Source organism: Diadema setosum, chromosome 5, assembly GCF_964275005.1.
Source record: "Diadema setosum chromosome 5, eeDiaSeto1, whole genome shotgun sequence".
In the NCBI taxonomy this organism is placed as follows: Eukaryota; Metazoa; Echinodermata; class Echinoidea; order Diadematoida; family Diadematidae; genus Diadema; species Diadema setosum.
Window position 1 is genome coordinate 31,822,235 of NC_092689.1, and position 17,528 is coordinate 31,839,762.

A 17,528-nucleotide genomic window follows, 5' to 3' on the forward strand; every position below is an offset into this window, starting at 1 on the left:
GGTACTGGTAGTCACTGCAAATAAGAAAATCAATGTGCTTGGAGTTTCTGCCAATATGTCTCATATTATTTCCCATCACTTGTGTGTAACTCTACATATTCATATTTCTCATTTTGTCCACTGATTTTTCATTTTCTTTTGTCGTTTATAGTCGGTTTGTATATACTGTAAAACACGATATATTCGCAGCACGAAAATTTTGCGAATTGGAGCTGACGGCCTTTCTCTCGGCATGAAATTTTCGCGAATTGCCCCTGGCATCCATGCATATTGCGTAGGCAAGAACTTTCGTGTGCATTTTAATTTCGCAAATTTTGCCGCTCGCGAAATTCGCGAAATTGATATGCACGCGAACATTCCTCGTTTTACAGTACTCATTTTGAAGGGATTTATCTCTCGTTGATTTGAAATGCTGATGTGGGGAGGGGTGAAGATTGGTGGCCATAGATGATTACTATCTCATAGGTAGGAAATATTGATGGTGGTTACAGTGGTCAAGTGCTAGGGGTGGGGGGGGGGGTGATGGATTGTAGCTGAAGCATTAATCTAATAGTCCATTATCTAGTGGAAATAATTTACAACATCAGTTGTTGCCAGTATCAGTGTGGGTGGCCCTCAGGTGCCGTAAGTAATCCCATTAGTAGTAAGCCACCTATGTCCGTGAGAAGTCAAGCTCCCCTCTAATCCAGCGAAAGGTCATAGTAATGCACACTGCTATTTCAAATACAATTCATAGAATAGAGCAGAATTGTATGTTTTCTTTTTTGTATTTTGTAGAAGGAGTTTTTGAATTCATTATCATAAATTGGGGACTCAGGTGGAGGAACCAAATGAAATATTCTACAGGTTGTGATGAACATAATGTAATCATATATTTTGATCTGCATTTAATATTCGAAAATACTCTGGAAAAACTGGAGGGTAGTTGTTAATTGCAATGCTCTTGTCATGCGTTAAGACTACAGACCGATGAATTTCATTGCTCTGCTCATGCTGGTTTTTTTTTTTTTTTTTCAGTAATTCAAAGGGGCAGAGCCTATTTATTTTAGTGTGTCCTTTTCAGTCACATCAGTATAACATCTATACCACCTTCCCGCCCTCATGTGTAAGATTCACAAAGATAGGAAATTGATTATCCCTGTGATGTCCCCTTGAGGTGCTGATTGGTCATGATGATCAAGTATTTAGTTCATTTCCAGCAGATTCACCCAATATCTAGTTTCAACAACGCTGTGTAATACTCGCCGAGTACTGGTTTCCCACTTTGGCCAGCAGATTATAGGCCAATGTCAAACTCGGCCCACATTTGCATACCTCCAGCTTTTGTCATCTCGACAATGCTATGGGTATCTGTGTCAAGGTCATGAGTGACAAAACCCAGAAGTATTCCTTTTGTGGGTGCCTGGAAAAATATACATGTATATACTGTTGCATGACAGATGTGAAAGGAATTTTGTTATTTTGTTCATTCCTTGTAGATTCAGTAAAATGTCATTTTGGGTGTGAAATAACTTCAATTATCAAATTACATGCAGTAATAAGTTTGAAATATGAACGTAGCCTTTAAGTTATCTGTCATTGGATTTTTTTCTTTATCTCAGTTGCTTGTCACTCCAGGTGAATGTTAAGAACTTGATCTTGTGAGATTCATTATGTATTAAGAGTGGTGAAGATAGGTTGAGTCTCCTATCTAATACTTATCTTTATAGTTTAGTTTTCAAGTGTTTATATGATCTTTGTAATTTAGCTCAATGGAGCTTTGTATATTGGAGTAAACATCACAGAATCTTTGTACTAAATGTAACACCATATTGCTACCACCAAAGCTGTGCTGGGGCTGTTGGAATCTATATCTTCATATCCCAGTGCATGGTTCTCAGAATGATAAAAATCTAAACTGGAGAATATCACAAAATTGAATTTAATGATATTTATGTAATACAAACCAAATGTAAACTTTTTTTTCCCTCACACAGGGACTCTGTCTCGTGTTCAAGTGCTGTCTTTGATAAAACAAATAATTTCAACCAAACAGCACAGTGAAAGTTTCAGTACAATCAGAGAAAAAATGAAAAATATGGAATATTACAGTCTGGCAGTGGTGTTTCTCTTTAAGGTAACTAGATGACATCCTATGCACAAATGAGAAAATGAGGGCAGCTCTTGGATTACGTTCATTTGTTAAATGCTGGTACAATAGCCAGTGCCCATGGATTAGATAATGATGCTGTAAATTGCAAGGGTCTGTAAAAACATGGCTAAATGTATACCGTTTTTTTTTTTTTTAATGTAAAACATCACCCCATGTCTCAAGTGACTTGATTGAAAGAATTTGGTCACAAAATCAGGACAGTGAAAGATTCATATTTGGACAAAAAAATGGAATACTAGGTACACATTGACAAGAAGCAGTAGTATTAAGTTATATGCAAATCAGATGAGATAATGATATCATTAGCACATTTTTCTCATTGGTTTGTGAAGAAAACTCAAAATATACTTTCTGTCAACAATTTGGTAACTGCAGTCCCTTTTCAGTTACTACTCTGCAAATAATTCCTTGTAATGGATGCAGATGTTGTTTCTATTTTTGCTTTCTGTCAAAGCAAATAATTTGTTTTTGTGTGTAGATTGTTAGAAGACCTTGTTAAGCAAAAATAAATCTCACAATCCCTATAATGTTGCATATACAGTTATTGTGACCAATGTGTTACTGTCATATAAAAAACATGACTAGTTCAAAATTCCATGATATTTTTGTCACTTGTAATGAAATTTTGACCGTGACATTTGCATGATTGCACTTTTACTTTCTCGTAGTCAACGTGAAGATGGAGTGGCACATTTCTTTAAGACTGAAAACCTGAAAGTGACCTTGCTAAATAGGAGCGCTAGGGGTTCGGAAGTGGGTTTAGTCTAAAACCTTTTGTCTCTCTCGTCTGCACAGGGCGATGCCTGTCTGCTCTGTTTCCTACAAGAAGCCGCTGATGTGGCGCTACCTTTCTCTGTCAGCCGAAAAGCCCTTTTTTTTTTCAAAATCCAGTTTTGTATAGACTTTGACCGCCTTTGAGACACACAATCTTTACTGCTGATAAGGAAGAGAGGCACCTGAAGATGATAATGTGGGCTGATATGCAAAGGAGCTGGGTGATTAGCCTCGGTAGATTGTCCTCAATAATTAACTAATTGGTGGGTATGGCTTGTCTCTCGACATCCTAGATAGTATTGAACAAGCCATCTAAAAGATATTCTATGTAGCTTAAACACTACCAGGGGGAAAAGCATAGCTCATCGCTCAAAATAAACTTTTATTCTCAGTTGCGTATATTGTTCATGTACATAGTTTAGCAACTGAAATTGATATTATATTGTATCGTTTTGTTTGAATTAGAACTTTTTTTGTTCATAAGGTAAGAAGATTCATAGAGTAATCTTCTTGCGTGCCTCAAATTATACCATACTGAAATGTCACAAAAACACATACATGCTGGAATACATGGGGCGCACACACACAAAAGCACATTTATTTTTTTTTTCTTTTTGCACATGTTACCATCTTCCTGTTGTTTGAGAAGACAGAGCTCTTGATTACAAGGTGAACACAAGGCCATAGTATGTATTGTGGAAAGAAATAATATCAGCTACAAATATCAAGCAATTCATACATTGTATGTACAATTAATGATTCAAATTTTGCACAGAAGATGATATATTCAGTTGAAAAAAAGCAACATCTATATGAACGATAAATGTGTCTCTTTCTACAGCCTTGTCTAAACAGCTATGTCAAATCAGCATTGTTCTGTTACTGGTATGTTGCATATATTTTCACAGAGTAGGCCACCAGCATTTATGAAAAGTACACTTGCCAATGTCGCTTGCCAAATTGCCTTTATAGTACGAAGCAGAGGAGTGAATATATACAATAGTCTAGAGAGATATAGATGTATTAATGTATAGACATATATCTTCACCTATATTCTTTGACCATCTATCAATATACAAAGTATGGTAGATAAGCAGTAAACCTGAATGTGGGCTGATAGAGTGTTCCAGCTTAAATAGGCAAGAAGTACCGTGTATGGCATATTTTGGAAGTAAACACAATGGCCCAGCCCCATTTTCCATGATTGTACCTCTATTTAGGGTGTGGGGAGATTGGCACGTATTTGGGGTACAATGATCATCAGTTGAGCAGTTTTGAATGGAGCTAATGGTTAAGTAAACACTGCATTTTATTTATCATCATAGTCTTGATATTTATGGGATATTTTATTCCCCATAAAAGTGAGGGGGCTTTTAATGTGAATACTGTTCAGAGTCTATTGCCATGCATTAATTCTTTGGCTTTTGCTGTAGCGCAATTTTGCTTCCAAAGTGTAACAATATTCTTTGTAGCAAAGGTGTTGCATGAATTAGTTTTTCATCGCAAAGTCAGACCATGACCTATCCTTGTGGGTCATATTTTGACGGCAGCACCACCACTGCCCGTCATTAAAGAACAATTTCACCTTCATATACATGTGGAATGAGTGAACGCAGCAATATTATTAGAACACATCATTGAAAGTTTGGGGTAAATCGGACAATCCATTCACAAGTTATGAATTTTTAAAGTGTTTGCGCAGTCACTGCTGGATGAGAAGACTACTACAGTGTATGATGTCACATGCGTACAACCATATAAGGAAAATATAAAGAGAATTTCACAAATATTTATTTTTTGAAAAAAGTGCACACTTCTTCGACTCGTCGCTGACGTATGTTAAAGGTAGGGGATACCTTTTACAGATCAACTCCCAAAATGCAGCAAAATATTAAATATGAACCTCAGGGGACTTGTTTAGGCCACTGCTTAGAAATTTGGAAGTCAACAGTTATCTGCAATTTGAATAATGCACAAAACTCAACTACTTAGTAGTTCTGTGTGTCAGTCACACTTCAGCCTTTTTGTTGCAGTCTTCTGTATTTTTTATCTATAAACACAAATCTAAAAGTATAAGAGCTGATGTAATAACATATAGAGTGTGTGGCAAGAATGTATAGAAATGTTTGTAAGTTTTGATGAACTTTATTCACAAAATATACATGATGGACACACATGCAGTGCATGGGTCTGCAAAGGTAGCCTAGTAATGTACTGGAATTTACGGTGAGCCCCGAAAAGAATTCAATTCAAAATCTAATGGTCAATAAAAATGTACTAAATGTTACTCCACTTTCAATACTTTATGGGAGTTTCTAAAATGATACTCTCTTCAACATACCACTGTGTTTATGCAACTCTTCATTTAAGGCATGCAAATGGGATTCCCTACCTTTAAGGGTAATGTTATTCCCCCTGCCTTCTGAAAGAGGCAAGTCAAGCGTTCTTTGATTATGCGAGAAGCGTAAAAATATGTTGAATTTTCTTTGTTTTCTTTATATCATTGTACACATATGACATCACAAGTTGTAGTTGTCTTCTCATCAAGCAGTGACTGAAACTTCAAAAATTCATATCTTTTGAACAGATTGCCCGATTTTCCTCAAACTCTCACTGATGTTTTCTACTGATATTGCTGCATTCACTCAATCCACATGTCTATGAAGGTGGACTTGTCCTTTAATGTCTACATGGTGAATGAATCCAGATGTCCCATCAAATATTAATTATCTGAAAGTAGCAAATGCATACAGAACCCAGCACAGCCTCTTCATTTGCCATTCAGTTGCCATTTTGTCTTTCTGTGTGATGGCATACCATATGTCAATGTGTTGCCCCAGTATGTATAACAATTATGTCCCGATATACTGGATTTCATGAGGGTGGGGAGGGGGATGTGGTGGACTTCATGTTATAGGTCTATACAGACCACTGCTTATATTGTAGGTGGGAGCTTATAAACTTCATTGTGCTTTGTTGGCTCGTTTTGTTTTGTTTTGTTTTGTTTTGTTTTTGTTTTTGTTTTTGTTTATGGGGGGAGCAGGAGTGATTAAGATGTCAGTGAATTCATGTGGTTTATTTTAGCAAATCACAGTACTATGTGATGGGATACTATCAGAAATGGCGCTCATAAAGAAAAAGAATGTAAAAAAAAAGAAATGAATTGAAACATGTCATGGCATGTATGTAAATGTCTTTGCTCCCTTGATCTATTGACAGAATTGTAGCAATGGCTTATCTTCTGCAACAAGTGGTCGCTAAAGTTATCCAATGTGAGGCTAAACTGTTGTGTGATGCTGTTTGGGGATATCTGGGCTCACAGGCTGTAACAATTGTACATTGTACACACAGAAGTTTGCACACCAAGTTCTCATCTATAAAAGGAATTTATATGACTTTCCTATTCATGAGAATGCATACCACACAGAGTTTGCACTCATTTTGATGCAATTTAAATTTTCCCTTCTTATAAAGCATATTGCTAAAAACACCTGGTGCTTTTTAAGAATATAGAGGAAAAAGAAAAAGAGCTAGTATAATTTTTAAAATTGTATGGTGTACAACTTCAGTCTGTCATTATCCTTGAGAGTGTACTTCTTTTGCTTTTTTTTTTCTTTCCAAGATTCCTACAATTCCTTTTAAAGTAGACTGTTACCTTATCAAGCCAGTAAGCTGAAAATCTAGCTGAACTGAGGTACAGATCCTATTTTAGTCGCTCGACTTGAGAGGGAAGTAACCTTTTCCAAAACAATCTGAAATCCTCCTACTTTATAAATACTTCTGGTTTCAGTCCTCCAATCTGTACCACAGCACCACGGCCGGGTGCTCGTGCAGCCAGCCCACTTCCCCTTTCCAAGGCCCCCAGAATTCCCTTATAAGGTACCTGTTTGCGGCGCTCTGCCAAACATTTGCCATCTCCATGGCAACGTGATGCCCTCTGTTTGCCTGTTGCTGGTGTGAGTAAGAAAGTTGCACCCCAGAGGGCTTCCTTATCACTCCGTTTATGATCCCCTACCTCCCCCTCTTAATTTCACAGCAAAAGGTCAGTGGCATGGGAGAGGATTTTCTGTATTTCTAATCCTCTACTGTTTCAGAGATACCCCTTCCCATAAGCCTTTTCTAAGCTTATCCCAGTATGACATAATCACTGAATGTTATTCATACATGCTGCCCTGGGAAGTAATTAAATAAAGTCTTAACCATCAATCCTATGAATGTCCTTATGCCTTTTGATGTTGCATTAACTCAAGATGGATAGCATATTGGATTTTGAGCTTTCATGGCCCCCCAAAATGGACGGCTTCATTTGTTATATTGTTGAAGATTACGAGAGAGAAACATAAACTTTACACTACAGTTGTTTGGTCATGGTGTGTTCTTATTTTGATTTGAAGGCTACGTAAGGTCAATCAAATATCTGTTAGTTTGGATTGATTTTTTTTAATTGATTATGGACAGGACCACATATATATCTGTGGGTATCTCAGAAGAGCTGTAAAGGTTTGGATGGAGTACAATATACTGTAAAAGTGGAAATTTTCGCGGTGTTGAAATTTTCGCGCATTTCGCGCAACCAGAAACTAGCGCGAAAATAAAAACACGCGAATATTTTTGCTTGCCATACGTTCCTGTGCGTGATGTCTTGATTCCGCGGAATTAAAAACACGCGAAACTCTTCTGACCCGGAGTAGCGCGAAAAATTAGTCTCGCAAAAATATCCACTTTTACAGTATGTATGTAGATACAAATGTATGTAAAAGTTTCATTTGCATTCATGAGAGAATTATTTTAGGTTCAGTATTAATTACAGTATTGATGATTCAGAGGGAGGTTCACTACTGTGAAGTTGCTTGACAGGGAAAATAATCAGAAGATTCAAAGGTTTGGATATTTTAGCCCTTTGAGGATGAGTTTCGAGTGTACTTGGGCAAATGTCTATGGGAAATGCTTGTTGTAGCAAAATCAGTCCGTCCTCAGTGGGTTAACCAGCCTCTGCTCTCTGATGCAGAGGACCAAAATCAGGCTGCTATGGTGAAACAGTCATGCAGAACGTTCAGGTTGATATATACCCTCTTCTCTCCCTCTACATCTCTCCATCCAGCAGTCTATCAATATGCCTCTCTATCACAGCCTTCTTTGATCCCTTATACTATCATTGTCAATAATGAATTTCTGCTCCAAGGCCTGCCTTGAATAGATCTGGAAAATCAATACAGCCAAAAGGATTCTTGATTAAAGGGAACCATCTGCCTCAAAATATTATCACTAACCTTCAAACAGGCTTGTGTGCTTTATAGGCATTCAACTGCCAGCCAGTGTACCAAACCCAGGTTACAGCGTTTTGTATGTTTGCGTGATATGTATTCATCAGAGGGTAGTATTTCAGTGAGGGTTGCCTCAGTTATCATTGAAGTATGTCATGGTACAAATTTTCGTGAGAAATATTGACTCAAACTTTTAAAACAAATGAATCATGGGTGTGTTGAAAAGCAGTGACCCCATGGGGAGTAAGAATATCATAAGTTGAAGATTATCTCTGAAATTGTACCCCCCCCCCAAAAAAAAAAAAAATATGGCATTATTGCTGAAATGAATAACTACTATTGAATATCATATTCTATTGTTGTGTGTAAGAAGGCACTTGTGTAGCAGTGTTTTAACTGTTTCAATATATCTAGTGAACACCTCTATGAAACTGTACAACCTGAATGTATCCAAGGTTTATTAGATATCTACAGAGTCGGCACTTTGCATAGAATCATTGGATGCAACTGTTATCTTTGCAAAGCACATATTTGCACACAGTATCAAAAAGTAGGTATACAAAAATTTACCTCACAGGCCTGTATATGTAACAAACGTCGCCTCCAGAGATTTTTTTCCCTCAAATTCAACCTTTATAGAACCTTGTTATATTCATTTCCCCTCAAAATGTCACCTCGGTGCAGATCAAATATGACGTGTATTACAACTTAATTGCTATGAGCTAGAGAGAGAGAGGGGATATTGGTAACCATGGCGATCTTTAGGAGTGTGGAGAAAAGATCTTGCTGCTTCTTGTACGTCACACTCCTCTTTCCTTTCCTGCGAGTGCGTACCGTTGAGCCTTGTATGAAAGATCAAATCTTCTTGGATGATCATGGCTGCAGATTTAGATGTAGCAGAAAAGTTGAAAGTCTTTAAAAAGCAAAATGAAAAAAAAAAAATCCTGAATAAATTCTAGTGTAAATGTGGATGAGGTGGCCCCCAGCATATCAGTTGATTTTTGTCAATATATATCTTATATGAATTCTTTGAATAGTTGCATGGTAACCTAATCTTTTTTTGATGTTTTTATTTTCATATGTTCTCCCGTGATACTAGTAAGCCCCTGGTTTTCAAGTCATATCAGGCATGCTATTTCGGTGCATAGGAACCATTACATGCAGATACACATCCTGAAACCCCTCATTAGATTGCCCAATACTAAGGCCTGTAGCGTGTGCTTTTTGCAACACTCGTGGAAGTTGTTTGGTCTGTTTCCATGACAGTCACAAAGTCATGGTGATCATGGCAAACCTGCAGCGGTCACCCTTTGATCCTTTTTCCCCCCAGCGTGATGCACGCAGTAAGTACGCAGACCAAGACCAATGGGTGTGCACCAACCATCAAGTTACACACAAAAGTATAGGGAATCATGTATACCTGAAAAATTATGTCATTGTGAAATGTTTGCTGGAGAAACTCTTTGATGTTTACATCATCAAGAAAAAAAAAAATCATGTAATGTTTGTGTAGTTTGTAACCAGTTTGGTTTGTTGGTGACATTCAGTTAAGATATCATTGCAAAAAATGAAACTGATGAAAGAAGGTTATCGTGGAAAGAGAAGGAAATACAGGAATCTGAAAAGAAAAACAATATCTAAATGTTCGGAATGATGACTTTTTTTTATAAAAGCTTTAAAATTATGAAAAATTTGTCAGGTAAAGGGGATTTTATGAGTACCTTCCTTGCATTCTGTTCTTAATGATTTGTTGAAAATACGAATAACTTGCCGCATGAAATTGTCAGTTGCCAGTTCATACACTCACCCCTTGATCAATGCCCATATGATAACTTTTTTTTTCTGATTCTAGTGAAAAATCTTTATATAATTGGATTGTTTTTCCTCCATGTGTTTATGTCTCCCTGCAGAAGAATTTTACAGTGTGTATAAGCCAGACCGAAGATGCAGAAAGCCAAGGAATACGACTGGCAGGATTCAAATCTCGCCCTCTTTGGATCCGACACAGAGAAACAGGTTAATAGCCCTTCTGGCAAGTCTGTCTAGCTAAGCCTGTCTAATCCAAGTAAGGAGTGTCGTAATCTTGCTTCCCAGAATTCTTGCTGGGATCATCACATGCAGTATACTCCGCTCCTAACAACTGTGACTGTATGTCAGATCTCAGATTTCATTTAAAATATTGATTGTGACTTGCAGAAAGTCAGTCATGTTGCTTTTAAGATTTCCAGTCATCTCCTCTTCTGTTTAATGTCCGCAGCTATTCCCTGCAGTGTCTTAATAGCTCTCAGGAAAACCAGCAATGACATTAATCAGGCTACCCTAGGTCAATTGGACCATACTAAAGATGATGATCACAGTGATGGTAATGATGATGATGACAATGGTAGTGGTGGTAGTGATGGGGTTAATTATATAATGATAATGATAATAACATTTCTGTAGCACTCACTATGGGCATTTCTATATACCTGGTATGTATTGATACAGAGTAGAGAAGTTGAATTAACATACAGACTGAATCTAGTGATAAACATTGTGATTTATACTGTATGTATATAGCAAAAAAATGCTATTGACTAAATGGATAGTATTGATAATATCATTGAAAGAGAATGAAGCCAAACAAGGGCTCTTCCTGCACCCCTCCCATCTCCAGGTGAAGAAAGAATCAGCAGAGTCTGAGCCAGCATGGCAGGGGGCCGGTCAGCAGCCCGGTCTGCAGATCTGGAGGATTGTCAAGTTCCAGGTGACCCACTGGAACAAGGAGGAGTACGGCAACTTCTTCGAAGGAGACTCCTACATCATCCTCAACACCTACGTAAGACTGCTACTCTATCCGCCTCTCTCCGAACCTCTTTGATAGTGATCTCATCAGTGGCGGATCCAGGATTTTGAAATGGGGGGCACATTGTACCAATCCTTTGAAAATATTCCTGGTTCATTGAAAAAGAAGTCGGGCGAAAATAGGGGGCACGCGCCTGAGGCACCCCCCTCTGGATGAGCCACTGCTTATTATATTGATATTGATATTGATGTTCTCGTGGTTCCTGTTTTCCTTTGAAGTAGAAAACATATTGCTGTTTGGGCAACAGAACCATGTATCTCAAATATATAAAATGTTTAGAAAAGGGAAAAAACATGGCAGCCAAAGCACTCTAACACATGGGATCACTTTTCCTTTGACATAAAACTGGTGGCTTCACTTTTGAGGTAAGACAGCTAGGATTTGGACAGAACATATCACCTGACTGATTATCTGACAATTGATTTTCACCAAAATTTGAGATACAAGCTTTTGTCACCTCATTGACGATATTACATAACAGATGATACATAGCTTAAATCCATGCTATTCAACCCTTTTTTAACTCAAGGCCCCATTTGGCTCCTAAAGATTTTTTTTGAGGCCCATTTAGATAAAATGCAAATTTTTAAATTTTATTTTTGGCTGGCATTGTGGCCCACTTGTGAGAGCTTCACAGCCCAGTGGTTGAGGAATGCAGGCTTAAATGATCATCCCCCTCTACTTTGTTTATACCCAAAGCTATCAATGACCATGTTGTATAAAATGTACAATCTCCAGAGTATATTTTACACTGTATTTCGTTCTGGAATTTATGCATACTTCTATTAAACTATCTATCCCATGATATGTTCCAAGTGGTACCAAAGTGACAAGTCAAATTATTCAGCTTGTGCATTTCTCAAATGTTCTTTACTGCCATAGCCAGGCAAAAACAGATGCTGACATTAGTAAATCAGGGCAGCCCTTCAGATGATATCCAAAAGCAGCGTAGGTGGGTTGCCATGACAGCAGAGTACATTGTGGGGGCTCTTCTGATGCATTCTTTTCATTCTGTGTATCTCTCTTCTTTTCTTTTCTTTTTTCTGGCAACAGAAAGAGGCAGATTCTGAGGAACTGAACTATGATGTGCACTTCTGGATTGGCAAAGACTCCACACAGGTACTTGTCATTTTCTTCTTTCATGTGTAAGGTTGCAAATAAATCATGTCACTGCTATTTCAGACCTGCTTGTGTGCAATATCGATGACATTCTGTGACAGAGGGCTGGAGAGGGTGTAAAGTGAATGTACATAACCTTATATGTAACACAAGAATTAATTCATTTCAAAATATGCAGTACCCACTGCATGCTATGAGGATTAGAACCAGCACTGGCTGTCATGCTGAAGCTCGGTAGTCTGGTGGATACGAAGCCTAATAGTAATGCAGATCATTGGTTCAAATCCAACATGAGTATGTGCTGTTATTTAATAAGCCAGAAATGTTCATGTGCATTTTTAGGTCACCTGAGCCGGAGTCCCCAAATTTGAGAATAAATTAATACTTGTATTCTATCTATAGAACCAGAAGAGGTAAGCTAAGTTAAGTGCTATGAGTAAGTAGATTGGTGATTGTAGTTTCTACTTTGTTCATGGCAGATCCAGAGGTGGGCTTGGGGGTTTGGGAACAAGACATTTTCTTCTTCTTGGAAACACATAGTCAAATTTGTCACAAAATCCAGTGCATTATCACAAGGGTGACAATTCATATACTCAATACAAGGAACCCCCCTATTAAAAAAAAAAAACAAAACACAACACCATTATATATATTTTGTTTAAAACTGGAAATACTCTGAGTAAGTTCATAAGTGAGTGCACTTTCAAGGTTATTCATAATAGATCCAGGGGTTGGGCAGGGATGGGGGGGGGGGGGGCTGTGGGAGGCAGCTTTTTACATTTAATTAAAAAAAAAAAAACACTACAATGTACATCATTAGATATTCTAAATACAGTGTACTTGGCAGGTATGTTTTACCAATTTAATGGAGTATGCAAATGGACACCATGAACTGCCCCCACCTCCCAAGTTTGTAATGTTCTTAGATAGTAGTCTGCAAGAGTGTATGGAAGGGGAACTTGCAATACTCAAGTGAGTGCAAGACACTCTGGTCTCTTGTAATTTTGCAAATTTCGCAAGAGCCAAGATTTTGGAAATTAAAATGCATGTGAAAGTTCTTGTATACACTATATTGCATTGGATGCGAGTGGCAGTTGGCAAAAATTTCATGCTGCGTAAAAAGGCCATCAGCTCCAGTTCATGACAATTTCATGTCATGAACATTCTTGCTTTACAGGAAGCCCATAATGTTCTTTCAAGGCTACTACTAAATTACTGATTGATCGATACTTACACTGTATATCAATGAAGGGCAATTTTTTCAATCAGTTGCAGTGACAACAACTCGACACAAGAATTCATTAATTTGAACCTCGGTATTACAGCAATGTTTTCCTCATTAGCAGAGATGATTATCTATAGCTAAAAATGTGATGTTATGTTTTTACATTACCTGGCAAATGTGGGGGAGGAATTATCTCGCTGGAGTAATGGAAAGCTCTATATCAAGTTCAACTGGCATGACCCCCCAGGGAAACAGGCAGACATGCTTTTCATTGACAGCAAAGTTGTACTTCATTTGAAGGGTCAAATGTCATTGTTTTCTCATTATGCTGGCTCATTTGCATAATATTGTTTCAAATCAAGTTTATCAAATGTCCTTTGTCTTTTTGTGTGTGTGTGTATTTTTTATTTCGTTATTTGCAGTAATCATTTTTGGCATGTAGGGAAAACATATTTTTATGAAAGAAACAGGACACACAAAAAAAAAAAACAACACATTAAGAATGTCTGTGAAAATTTTTTTTTCTTGAGTGATTTTTGGAAGAAGGTATGGTTTACATAACAATTGAAATACAGTTTTAGTGACTAATTATTGCATTCATTTGTCAATTCTATTAATTTGATATCAGGGGAGAAAGTAAATTGCACACAAAGTGAGATAGAAGGAGAGGTAAAAATTTGAAGTTTCTGAATTTGAAGTAAGCTGAAATGTTAATGAAGTATGTTATCAAAACAGCAATACCGGAAGAGAAGAGAAGACACAATGAAATGTTCGACACACTGGAAGTATTTTTTTTATTGTTTTTTCTTTGCTTGTGTCTTGTCAGGATGAGTATGGTACGGCAGCATACAAAACAGTGGAACTTGACACGTTTCTGGATGACAAGCCAGTGCAGCACAGGGAAGTCATGGGCAACGAGTCCACCCTCTTCAAGAGCTACTTCAAGAGCATTGTGTGAGTAGATGGTCAGCCCACTGTGCCATTGGATTATAAGTCATCATCTTTAATAGCTTTATATATGGAAACCCAAAAAAAAAAGTCATAACTATGTGAGTTCAATAGGAAGAAGGAGAAGAATTCGAGGTAGTAATAGTAGTTTCTACTTCTGTACAACGAAACTTCATTATAAACATGTTCGTTGTAAAGGGAGTGCCATGCATTATATTGTCATTATTATTATTGATTTTATCATTATTATTACCTCCGCCAAGGGAGGAGGTTATGTTTTCTTTGCCGTTGGTTTGTTAGTTAGTTAGTTAGTTAGTTAGTTTGTCCGTGTGTAAAATAACTCAAAAAGTAGTTAATGGATTTGGATGAAACTTGCAGGAAAGGTTGAGAATGACACAAGTAACAAATGATTAACTTTGGTAGTGATCCGAGAATTTGGGGGGAATTTATGAAGGATTTTTGACATTTTGGCAGGTAGGGTCAATGAACTTGGGAGTTCAGACTGCGCGTATTGAGGTTTGCATGCACGCACTAAAGTGCGTGCTCTAGTTTCTGCTAGGGCGAGGCTCGCCGTGCAGCTGAGGGTTTATGACGTAACAAAGGCTTCTATATTGGGAAATCGGGCAACTTTCAGCACACAATACTATAAGTACGTATGGGTGGAAATCACTATAGTGGTGGAAATGAGCTGCAAGCTTGGCGGAGGTCTGCGCTCTCAGAGTGCTTTTCTAGTTATCATTACTGTTATTATTGTCATTTACTATCAAAACTTGTGTAGATGCATTAACCCTATTCTAACTGGGGGGGTCAAATTGACCCTCCTCGACATTTTGCGCCACGATTCCGCAACGCGCAAAGATTTTGCTGCGTCGTTTCATGACTTTCTTCATTGGAGTCTCCCGCATATTTTGAGACCAAATTTGCGACGTCCGGGTACACCGTTCTGAAGTTATGCAATGTTTTGCATATGCATGTCAACCCCAAAACTGCTTGAATTCATGATTTCGTGTGCAAATCCAATGCAAACTGTGTTTTTTTGTTTAATTGATATTAATTAGATTATTTCAACTTTTAACCATTGAAATAAATCAATTCTAATGTAGATAAGCTTGAAAAAGTGCCTTCAACAAATTTTGGCAAAAAAACAATAGAAAACAAAAGATCGAAAAAACAATAAAATACATAAGAAATTAACAAAACAATAAAAAACAAAAGAAAATGATTTTGATTGCGCTGTTTTTTTACAAGAAAATTGTTTGATTTGTCTTGAGGAACTCTGACACAAAAATTTAATAATCCTTCAGTCTTTTTGATGGAGTTATAGGTGAAAATATGATTTCATGCATTAATTTGCATAATTAATTTATTAAAAAATATGAAATCAACATTTTTCTATTGTATGACCATGTAATCTTGTAGTTGACATCCGGCTCTGTGTTCAGGCAAAATTTTGCGGAGATCGTGCGATCGGCGGCGGAGATCTGTTGACCCCCCCCAGTAAAAACTTGGTCTCAAATAGCCCAGTTAGAATAGGGTTAAAGGTAGGGGATACCTTTTACAGACCTCCCAAAATGCAGCAAAACATCAAATATGAACCTCAGGGGACTTGCTTAGGCCACTGCTTAGAAATTTGGAAGTCAACAGTTATCTAAAATTTGAATAATGCACAAAACTCAACTACTCAGTAGTTCTGTGTGTCAGTCACACTTAAGCCTTTTTGTTGCAGTCTTCTGTATTTGTTATCTATAAACACAAATCTAAAAGTACAAGAGCTGATGTAATAACATATAGAGTGTGTGGCAAGAATGTATATAGAAATGTTTGTAAGTGTTGATGAACTTTCTTCACAAAATATACATGATGGACACACATGCAGTGCATGGGTCTGCAAAGGTAGCCTAGTAATGTACTGGAATTTACGGTGAGCCCCGAAAAAAATTCAATTCAAAATCTTACGGTCAAAAAAATGTACTAAATGTTACCTTCCACTTTCAATACTTAATGGGAGTTTCTGAAATGATACTCTCTTCAACATACCCTGTATTTATACAACTCTTCATTTAAGGCATGCAAATGGGATTCCCTACCTTTAAGATGGGACTTTTGGTCATGTTAACAATTGGTTTCTCCCATCCACATACCTCAGGTACATGTCGGGAGGAGCGGAGAGTGGCTTCAGGCATGTGAAACCAGAGGAATACAAGACCCGTCTCTTCCACTGCAGTAAGCAAGGCAAGGGCAGGAGTGCCCGCCTGGAGGTTAAACAGGTGAGGGAAGACATGTTGTCTAGCATGGTCTGGACATCGATTGGCCATTGCGACTAGTGACAAAAAGCTCTTCTCCTCTAATAGTAGGATGTCCAGACACCTAGGTGCAAGCCCAGCGAACAGTTTTCTGAACGTTCTTGAAACATTCCTAGTTTGTTGTGTGGACGTTTTGTCAAAACGTTTTCAGATTGTCTTTTTGTGGAAGGTTTTTGATGTATTTAAGATGTTTCAAATGGAAATTAAATTTTTTTTTTTTAACATTGAAAAAACAGTAAAAAACCTTTCAAAATTTTTAAGGACCTGCTGAAAACCTTTTGGACATTATAGACATAAAAAAAACCTTTAAAGAATAATTCTAATGTTCTGTCCAGAAAACCTGAAAAACGTCTAAAATGTTTGAAAAAACATTTTAAGAATATCTAAAAAAAAAGTTTTATGACCCTTTCCGGAACATTTAGAAAACCTTACATGTCCCTCTAGAGCATCCAGAAAATCTTTAAAAAACATCTAATTTGTATAACACACATTTTAAACACTTAAGAAAACTTGCAAAAAACATCTTATAACTTTTCAGAAAAATCCCTTATTTCCTATAGGCTAGGGATTGTATTGGGCATACTATTAGGTTATGAGATTGTTCAGGCACAGTCTGGGATTAATGTACCCTAAATATCCTAATCCTGTATAATCCAACCTATATAACCTGTTCTTAATGTCCTACCACCTATATATACCTACCATATCCTATCCGATGTATCTGTATCATATTCTTTTATATATTGGCGAAAATGTTGTAATGCATGAAGACATGGTTACTAAAATTAAATAACACACACCTTAATTAGGCCTATTAAAGTTTGAAAATACATCTTCCTAACACTTTTGAAATTGTGAATAACTGAACTATAGACCCTAATGTAAGTACGATTTTAAT

The 17,528-nt window shown here is 37.3% G+C and overlaps 1 protein-coding gene across 1 annotated transcript in view; it reads left to right on the forward strand.

The window, feature by feature from the left end:
• The window catches only part of LOC140228677 (gelsolin-like protein 2), a 55,280-nt gene that overhangs the window by 28,638 nt on the left and 9,114 nt on the right, over nucleotides 1–17,528 (forward strand). The window contains exons 2-6 of the mRNA XM_072308940.1: nucleotides 10,101–10,206; nucleotides 10,847–11,008; nucleotides 12,089–12,154; nucleotides 14,206–14,333; nucleotides 16,474–16,594. Of these exons, the coding sequence (XP_072165041.1) occupies nucleotides 10,135–10,206; nucleotides 10,847–11,008; nucleotides 12,089–12,154; nucleotides 14,206–14,333; nucleotides 16,474–16,594 (549 nt within the window). The 5' untranslated portion in view covers nucleotides 10,101–10,134. The remainder of the gene's footprint in view (nucleotides 1–10,100; nucleotides 10,207–10,846; nucleotides 11,009–12,088; nucleotides 12,155–14,205; nucleotides 14,334–16,473; nucleotides 16,595–17,528) is intronic.